The sequence below is a fragment of the Platalea leucorodia genome, assembly GCF_965183815.1.
Source record: "Platalea leucorodia genome assembly, chromosome: 22".
NCBI lineage: Eukaryota > Metazoa > Chordata > Aves > Pelecaniformes > Threskiornithidae > Platalea > Platalea leucorodia.
Genome location: NC_138844.1, coordinates 6,178,057 through 6,187,295, shown reverse-complemented (window position 1 = coordinate 6,187,295; position 9,239 = coordinate 6,178,057). Strand labels below are relative to the sequence as shown.

The 9,239-nt window shown below is 68.2% G+C and overlaps 1 protein-coding gene across 1 annotated transcript; it reads right to left on the bottom strand.

The window, feature by feature from the left end:
- Positions 1-278: 278 nt before the first annotated feature.
- On the bottom strand, positions 279-8,964 carry IGFBP4 (insulin like growth factor binding protein 4; the record flags this gene model as incomplete). The annotated part of the gene is made up of 4 exons (XM_082331751.1): positions 279-1,584; positions 1,894-2,028; positions 2,269-2,423; positions 8,577-8,964. 4 exons carry the CDS (start codon positions 8,962-8,964, stop codon positions 1,456-1,458), a joined length of 807 nt encoding a protein of 268 aa, XP_082187877.1. The 3' UTR covers positions 279-1,455.
- Between the last annotated feature and the right edge of the window lie 275 nt (positions 8,965-9,239).

The following is a 9,239-nucleotide window of genomic DNA, read 5'->3' as shown; positions in this document are numbered from 1 at the left end:
ATCATGGAGCCGGGGGCGGGTCTGGGGGGGAATCGGCAAAATCCGCTCCGTCTTTGGCACACTTGCCATGGCAGCCAGCACGGCCATTTCTCACCTAAAAGACATTTAGGTGAAAAATTTCCAGCCCAGCTTAAAAAAAAAAGAAGAAAAAAAAATAGCTGCAAAAATAGTGACAATTTCTCAGCTGAGAACTTTGCGCTGGCGAAATCTGCAGATCTCGTCACTGAGACGTTCCAGAAATTCATCCCAGTTTTGTCACGTTGGCCAAGTTGGAAGAAGAGAAGACAGAAACCATCGCCAGCAGTGCCCCGTTCCATGGAGGAGGAGGATTTCAGCCTCAGGGGCCACATGGTCGGTTTTAAGATCCCACCAATGACATTTTTTAAATATTAAAAATCTTTGGGGAAGAAAAAAAAAACCAAAAGAAGCCCTTCCTGCTGGGAGGTGTTTCCTGGGCGTCCCTCATCCCCCGACCCTCCCGTTGGACCCAGCACCCACGGGGCGCACCCCCGCGCGCCTGGGGGTGCCCGACCCCCCTTGCCCCGGGGACGGCGGCTGGGGACGGGGCAGGGGGAGACAGGACGGACGGGAGGAAAACGCTGCGGCCGCCAGCTTTGTCCCTGCACGGGGAGTGGGACGGGGCTGGGCCGCGGGGCAGGCGGTTCCCGGGCTGGGGGGCTGCAGCGGGGAGGGGGAAGGTCTCTTATTGCTCTGCGCGGCTGCGACGCCCATCGCACGCCCACGCTTTGGGTGAGATGGAGGCAGGGAGGGCCCCAGGCAGGAGGTGCTGGGGGGCTCTCCGGGCCCCCCGGTCCTTGCCTGGGCAGCCTCCCGCCGCCGGGGAGGGCAGGATGAGGCACTTCTCCTGCTGCCGCACACAGAGGTCTGGCGTGGACGGCAAGGCACTGCGGGCAGGGGTGCCGCCACAGCACCCCACGAGGCACCGTGGCTGCCTGCGGGGCCAGGCTGGGCCAGGGCAGCAGCCGAGCCTCTGCCGCAGCCGCCGGGCTCTGGGTCCCCCGGCCGTGCCGCAGCACGGAGGGGCCGGGGTGAAAGCCAGGGGGGCACCACGGAGCGGGTGGGTAGCGGCGGCTGCGGGAGCAGCACCGAGGGGTGGCAGCATCGTGGGTGCTCTCCATCCGCTCCACCCAGGCAGCCTGACGCCAGCTGCAGGGCAGCATCTGTCCAAGCAAGTGTCCGTGCGGGATGGAGGTGCCGCTGGCACATGCCGGGGACGCCTCGGCAGTGGCGGCTAGTGGTCATGGTGCAGGTCGCGGTGCCGTGTCCCGTGCCGTGGGCAGCCCATGGCGCAGAGCACAGCGGCGATCTGGGGCGCATGCCAGGGTCCCCCAGCAACTGGGAGCTGCTCGGCAGTCATGTCCCCTCTCTTCCTCTCCTACGCAGCCCCGGTGGGTGTCCTGGACATGGCACGGCGCGGGGCCGCCGCAGTCGCACTCACATGCTGTCCGCCAGCTGGTGACAGTCCAAGTCCCCCTTCAGCTCCAGGAAGCCCGGCAGCTTCACCCCCGTCTTGCGGTCCACACACCAGCACTTGCCGCGCTGCCCGTCCAGCGCCGGGTGACACTGAGGGGACAGGGTCAGTGAGGGGCGCCCAGCCTGGCCCCCACCGCCCGCTCCCCGCCGGCTGCCTGGCTGGGGCGACCAGGGGCTCTCACGGGGGCTTTGCCACCCCCATCGCACCCCGGGGCTCTTGCAAAGGGCCCCACAACACCCGAAGGGCGATTCCCACCGAAGCCAGGAGCTGAGGGTGCCCTGCTGTGCCCCAGCACCGGCCCGTCCTTCCGTCTGTCCATTCCCCCCTCCCGGCTCTGCAAAACGCCCCCAGGCAAGCGGCCCCCCCAGCCCCCCATGATGGGTGAGAGCCCATCCTACCTGCTTGGGGTGGAAGTTGCCGTTGCGGTCGCAGTTGGGGATGGGGATGACGTACAGGTCTTCGTGCGTGCGGGTCTGCGAGGCGGCCAGCCTCTCCAGCGCCCGGTGCAGCTCGCTCTGGCACGAGCCCTGCGCCTGCGGGAAGGCGGGGCTGAGCCGGCAGCAGGGCTGGCACATGCCCCCGCTGCAGCACCCCGGGACCCCAACCCTTGGGGCTGCCCCACAAGCACCGGCTTCAAACCCCCCTCCTGCCCTAGGCTCCGCCAGCACTGGAGCATGGCCCAGGGATGCTCAGCACCCACTTTGCCCTCCCCAGGCCAGCACCGCCCCGGCGCCCGGTGCCAGCCACCCGCCGCGGTGCCACCCGGTGCTCACTATGGGCCGCGTCTCCTCGCGGTGGTATGGGCTCCCGCTGTTGCGCATCTTGTTGCCGTGGTTCACCCGCTTCGCCTGCTGCTTCTGCAGGCACTTGCGGTCGTGGATGCTGCAGGGGCTGAAGCTGTTGTTGGGGTGGTCGATCTCCTCCTTCTCTGCAAGGACACAGACCGGAGCGGGCTCAGTGCCGCGGGGCAGCCCCAGGGATGGCGGTGCCCCGGCCTCCGTGGAGCAACTTGCACCCCCAGGCTCAACATGCAGCTGGTGCTGCCGGACCCCACGCTGCCCTGCCGGTCCCCACAGGTGTCACCCCCAGCCCTGGGTCCCCTCCTGCCCCTGCCACCACCCTGGGCTGAGCTCTCCCTGCAGCACTGGGAAAGGCTCCTGGGAGTTTTTACGACTCATTAGCCACGATTCACCGGCTTGTTGCCATCTGTTATTGTAGGGCTGGAAGCGCATGCTGCGAGAGCACCAGGCAGTTGCTCCAGTGTGCTGTGCGGCACCGAGGGTCTGGCTGTGCCCTGGCCAGCCACGTGCCACCAGGCGCCGGCTGCTCGTCCACAGCACCGGACCCACAGGGCTGGAAGGTGACCCTGGGAAGCACAGCCAGGGAGCCCCAGGAAGATCCCAGTGCCCCCACAAAGCTGCCTCTGAGGAGCTGCAGTGGGAATGGGGGCACTGGGGCTGCACTGGGACGGTGCTGAGCACCCGCCAGGCCCGGGGCAGCACCGGGCACCACGGCCAGGAGTGGAGCCGTGCTCTGCTTTGGGGCACAGCCCCCGCAAAGACATGAAAGAAGAAATTCCTGGAATAAGAAAGTTAATCTCCCACAGGGCCAATCCCGAAAGGCGGCGCTTGGCATCCTCGCCTGCGCCAGGAGCGCAGCCAAACTGCGATCCCAGATGTTGGCAGCTGGAGGGAGCGTCATGAGACCCGAGCTCTCGGCGCGACTTTATTTTTAAAAAGCTGCCGGTTCCTCCGGTTTGGGGCCCATTAACGCTCCGCCGAGGGGGGACACCCCAGGGAGCCGGGGTTCCACCTGCGCTCGGAGCCGCGTCAGGCACAGCCCAAGCAGCGTTTTGACTCCCAACCCGCCTGGGCTGTAAGAGGAAAGCAGCCAGGGCTCCCTGCCCGGGTTTATCCCGGGGCTGGGCTTATACTAATCAACCTTGCACCCGGGAACGGGAAAAACCTTCCCAAAGCAGGCGGGGGGTGGTCACGGTGCAGCATGGGTGGAAGCACCCAGGGGCTCACAGCATCGGGGATGGAGGCTGCAGGGGTTATGCCCGGCACTGGCTCTTCCTGCAGGCAGGCAGCAGGCAGGCAGCAGGCAGCAGGCAGGCAGCAGGCAGGCAGCGGGGTCAGAGCTGCAGCCTCCTGCCCACCGCGTCCCTGCAGGATCCCGGCCCTGGGCTCCCATCAGCACCTCACGCAGAGGCTCCCCTGCAGCAAAGCGTTCCTGGACCGGCTCCCAGCGGCCCGGTTAAAGTTCACAGCAAAGCCCCAATCAAATCTTTCTCCTTTATTCGTGTTATTTGCTTTTTCTTTAATCTGTCAATTTTTTCCAGGAAATGGCTCATGCCCTTGAAATTTGAAACACAAACCCAAAGCCTCCAGGACCCTGTGCAGAGCGATGCCAGCCCTGGCGCGCACCAGCCCCAGCGGCACCAACCATGGGGCCGTGGCGCAATGCAGGCACTGGCGGCAGAGCCCAACGAGGGGCTCGGGGGGCTCGGGCGGGGATGCTCCTTCCTCCCCCCTGCACCTCCTTGGGGAGACAGGCAAGGAAGAGTCAGGCGGGAGATTTGGCACCGGTGAGGACCACCATGCCAAAGTCCCGGCACCTCCATGCGCTGCTCCCGCGCCGTGGAAAGGCAGGACTGGGAGGCACCGACCGCTGCCCGCTCTGCCCAGGGGAAGCCCTCACCCAGCCCCAGCATGGACAAACACCCCTCCTCCCCCCTCCAGACGCCTTTAGAGCGTCAAATCTCTCGGCTTAAATAAAACCAGATGCCGGTAACATTTTCATAAGGTCACATGAAACGTCGGTGCCTCCGGGCAGCGAGGCAGCTCTCGCCCGGCACCCGGCTCTGCGGATGGAGCTCTGGGACCCGCCGTCCCCCAACCCAGACACCAGCTCCAGGATCCCTCCCTGCGGCGGGGATCGCTGCGGTCCTGGGGGTGACTTTCCCACCCGCTAAGCGATGTGCGGCAGCTCGAGGAGCCTCTCACTTCCCTTGGCAATCCTCCTGCGCCAGCTGGATGAGGGAACTCCTCGCACTCGTGCACAAAGGCATGGAAAAAGCACCTTCTGGAGGCCCCCCGACCCACCAGCCCTCTGCACCGCTCCCGGTGCAGCCCGCTCTGCCCCGACCCCTTGGGAAGCACCATCTGGATGCCGGCCCCGGCAGCACCGGTGCCTGCAGGCTGCCCCCGAGCCTCCTCACACCTCTGCCCCCGGTCCCTCCCCGCCTGGCAGCCCTAGCCGCGCAGGGCAGCCCACGCACCGGCCGCCACCACTCTGGTGCTGCCGGTCGCGGTTGGGGCTGTGCCGGCAGAGAGAGGTCTCCAAGCGGCAGGGGAAGACAGGCAGAGCAGAGGCAGGGGTGCCCTCCTGGCCGCGGGCTGGGGGAAGGCTCTGCTCAGTTTGGGATGGAAGCGGGTGCCAAGGGGATGGGAATGGGTGCTGCCCTCGCCGGCCACACAGACCAGCCACCCTGTCCCAGCAGGAGGAGGGTTTCTGCCCAGCCTTCTGCTCGGCCCGCGGACAGGAGACACAAACGAGTCATTCAGCATCGCCTCCAATTAATGGGAGCTGCAAATGAGGTTGGTCACGTGCTGAACTTGTGACTCACCGCACTGAGCCCAAGGGAACAGCGAAGGGCTCCGGGCTCCACCGCGTGGCTCCCATGGGAGGAGAGCCCGGGGCAGCGAGCGAAGCCTTGGGCGTGTGCGCGTGTCCGTGGGAGAGGGACCAGTGTCAGGGGCCCCTGCAGCTCCAGCCCCGCTCTCCCCACCCCGCCAGCCCAGGCGCAAAGGACCCCACGTGCCCCATGGGCCGGAGGGGACACATCCACGTGTCTGTGGCCAACACGGCACATGAGCCACAGCGAGTCCCAGCACCCTCTGCTTTGCTGTCCGGCACCCCTGCTGTCGCCTGCGGGTGGTCCTGGCAGGGCCGTGGCGCAGTGGCTTGGCTGCCGGGGCTCTTGACTTGGCAGGCATCGGCGCAGAGAAGTCTCTGCTCGTCCTGCCAAGCGCTGGCCCCAGCGAAGCACGGGGAGCCGCGGCACGGGGGTGGCTGGGGCACAGGCACCTACTGCCCCTTGGCCAGGGACACCAGCTGGGAAGCTGGGCCCGTCCCCACCCCGTGGGGACACGCTGCTGAGCCCCGCCATGCTCAAACATGGCTGAGCACATCTGCACCTCCCGGCTCGGCGCCCGACGTGAGCCTGATGGAGGAGAGGTCGGGATACAGGAGAGGGACTGAGGGATGCAGATGATTCCCCGTAGGGACCAGAGCCTCGCCAGGAGCAGTGCCTGGCCCAGAGAAACCCGAGCATGGGCGAAGGCCAGACCCCATCCCAGGGAACAGCTGGGACAGGACAACAGCCTCGCCTGGCGCCCTGACTGGGTGGAAAGGGGCAGTGATGGATGCATACGGGGTGGACGTCGCCGGGGGCTGAACCCGGCCCGTTCTCACCTCCTGTGCACCATCCAGCCGGGGCTCAGCCACCGCCATCCCTCCCAGTCACTGCAAGCAGGAAGGGAAGAGGATCCGTCCCAGCCACTGCTTACAGCAACCACGCGGGATGAATGCAACTCCCATGGGGTCAATTTTTCCCAGACATAATTATTTACCCAGCATTAAATCATTCATCATGTGTGCTGGGGAAAATGTCCTCACCTCTTCCCGGCTGCCACACACGGGTTCAGCCACCACCTCCCCCAGGCACCCACAGGCTGTGCCGAAAAACCACAGCTGGAACCTCCCAGGGCTGGCCCTGTCGCAGGGCTCCCGGCCCGAGCAGCAGCGGGATGCCCCGGGAGCCAGCTCGGAGCTGGCAGGGCTGGGAGCAGGGCGCAGGGACCAGGGTCCTGCACAAGGTCCCCAGACCCACAGCCATGGGAGAGGGTCTCGGGTCAGAGAGCGGCCACCCGCTCCCTCGCTTCCTAGAAAGTCCCGTCCCGCGGGTGCTGCGCGTCCTGGGAGAGCAGAGAGGCTCTTTCCTGGCGATGGAGCAGGGAGCCATCACCCAACCTCTCGGAAAGCCCAGCCTCAGCCCAGCCCCCACTGATCCCAGCCTCTTCCCTGGAATGCGGAGCCCCCCTCCCGGCCGAGCCCCCAGACAAAGTGTTTACTGTACGAGCGTCACGTTAACCGCTTCCCAGCCGCCCGCTGCAGCCTCCGCTCGCCCGGCACCCACATGGGCTCAGCCCCGAGGGACATGGGCGCAGCCGGGGGGCACCTGCTCCATACACCCCTGCCCCTAAACGGGCATTTAAGTCCCTTCTGCTTACCCGGAGGGGACCCGTCGGATGCACCGGCCGTGCCGGGGTGCCCTCGCTGTGCCAGGCAGGGCTGTGGTGGGAGCGACAGGTCTGCAGCCCCCAGCCCCACGCTCCCGCTGGCTCTGGGCTGCTGGAGCAGGACAGGGACTCGTGGCTCGGACGTCCCACCGGGACGTTCCCACCGGGGCTGCACCAAGCAACGTGCTGCGGGGGATCCTGCCCGCGTCCTGCTGGCCTGTCCCGGGCGAAGGGGCTCACCGCTGCCCGCTCCCCCCATCCTGCCACCTGCGATGCTGCAGGCAGACGCGGTGCCTGGCGGGCGAGCCCCGCTCCCACGGCCACCCACCCATCCCCAGCAAGGCCAAAACACCACATGAAGGAAAGGAAAAAACTGCAAGTCTGTTTCCTAAAGGCTCTGGGAAAAAATGCTGCGTTACACAGGGCACGGCCAAAACCAACAGGCCTTGGCAGCCCGACGCAGCCCCGGGCCAGGGAGCCCAGACAGCTCCTGCAGGATGTGGGATGAGGACAGACAGGCAGGGCAGGGGGTCTCCGCAGCAGACCCCATGCCGAGCACTCACGGCCAACTCCCGTCCCTGGAGAGGAGCGGCCGGAGGGGCCCATCCTCGAAGGGCCCTCCTCACCACGGGGACACCGGCGGAGCTGCCATGGACCAGCCATGCAAGCAGGGAACGGAGCTGGGATCCGGCCCTCGGGGCGGACAGGGACAGACGCTGCTCCAGCCCCTTCTGCCCCTCAGGGAGCTCTGGGTGACCCCACACAGGGACACAGGGCCAGGCCAGCTCGTGGACCGTCCTGTGGCGGGATGCTGCTCCCCAGCTCCAGGGGACGTGGTCCCCATCACAGCCCGTGGGACGGGGAAGGTGGAGCATGGCACCCAGACCCACTGATGGGCCAGCCCCACGGGCCAGGTCTCCACACTCAGCCCCTGGGAGCAGCTCCGTTCCCACTGTCAAAGCCACGGCGCGACCTGCGCAGCTCTGGGGCTGGGCTCCCACTGCCGGCTCCGCTCCTGGCCCCCAGGCCCTGCCCAAGCACCACAGGGGTGGCAGGGGGCCACGATCAACACCTGCAAGAGGGTCCTGGGGCAGACAGGTGCAGGCAGAGCCTGCAGGCAGGGGGTTTCTCTGGCCTGGCCCTGCCTGCTGCCCACACCCCCCTACCCTGCGCGGCTGTGGGAAGGACACAGCCCTTGGCCGAGCCCCGGCACAGAGCGAAGCCTGGCCCGCCTGCGAGGGAAGCAGGTGCCCCGAGGCCTCTTTCCTGTTTCCTCCTGGCGGTGCAGGCAGAGCTGCCGGCAGCATCCCGGGGAAGCGGCAGCACAGGGGTCACCGTGCAACGGGAGCTTCCCCAGCAGCTGGGACCAGTCCCCAGGGGCCGCGGGTGCCTGCGGGACCCCGGGCTGCCCTGTCACCCAGGGGCACTCTGCAGCCAGGGCACGGCAGGTGATGAGTCCCTGTGCGGCACCCCGCTCCGGCACGCACGGTGCCACCGGCCGTGGCACTGCTGTGCCAGCGGTGGGTAAGGATGGCACAAACGCGACCCGCTGGTACCCGGCTGCGGGAGCTCGTGCAGCTCAGCGCTGCTCCCTCCCTGGGCCACGCTCCGTGCATGCCCATCGCCGCCGCAGGGTCCCTGCCCCGCTCCCAGCCCTGCGGCCCCAACTCTCGCCAAGGGAGCGGCGACCAGCTTGGCGCAAACGGGGGCTGCTCGGGGTCACCGCTGGCAACCCGGCACCCACCCTTCGCCCCTCGGCCGCCCGGGGCCGCCCTTACCTGGTGGCTGGAGGCTCTCCTGGATGGCCTCGACGTCGGCCAGGTCGGTGCAGACGCCCTGGCCGTGCATGAGGGTGTGCAGGGGCCGCGGCACGCCGCGGGGCGGGTAGCAGCGCAGCCCGGCGCCGCAGCGGGCGGTGTAGACGCCGCAGGCGGTGCCGCGGCCGAGGGCGCAGGTCGCGCAGCAGCCGCAGCCCGGCTCCCGCACCAGCTCCGCGCAGCCCTGCGGGGCTTTGCACCGCGCCAGCCGCTCCTCCGAGCACGGCGGGCACTGGATCGCCTCCTCGCCGCCGCCGCCCCGTCCCGCCGCCGCCGCCGCCAGCAGCAGCAGCAGCAGCAGGAGCGGCGGCGGCAGCGGCGGCAGAGCGAGCCCCGCGGCTCCGCGCATGGCGGCCCCGCTCCGCTCCGCGCTCCGGCCCCGCTGCTGGCGGCGCTGGGCTGGCGGCGGGCGCGGGGCGGCGGCGGTGGCGGCTTTATGCGGCCCCTGGCCACACCTCCCGCCGCCGGCACCGGGGCCACCGGCGGGGCCGCCCCCGTCGCCACCGGGAAGGCACCGGGGAGAGTCGCTCGCTCCCCGGCGGCGGCAACGGCGGCGGCGGCTTCAGCACCGGGGAGGGCGGCTTCAGCACCGGGGCCACCGGCGGAGCGGCTCCGGCGCCGGGC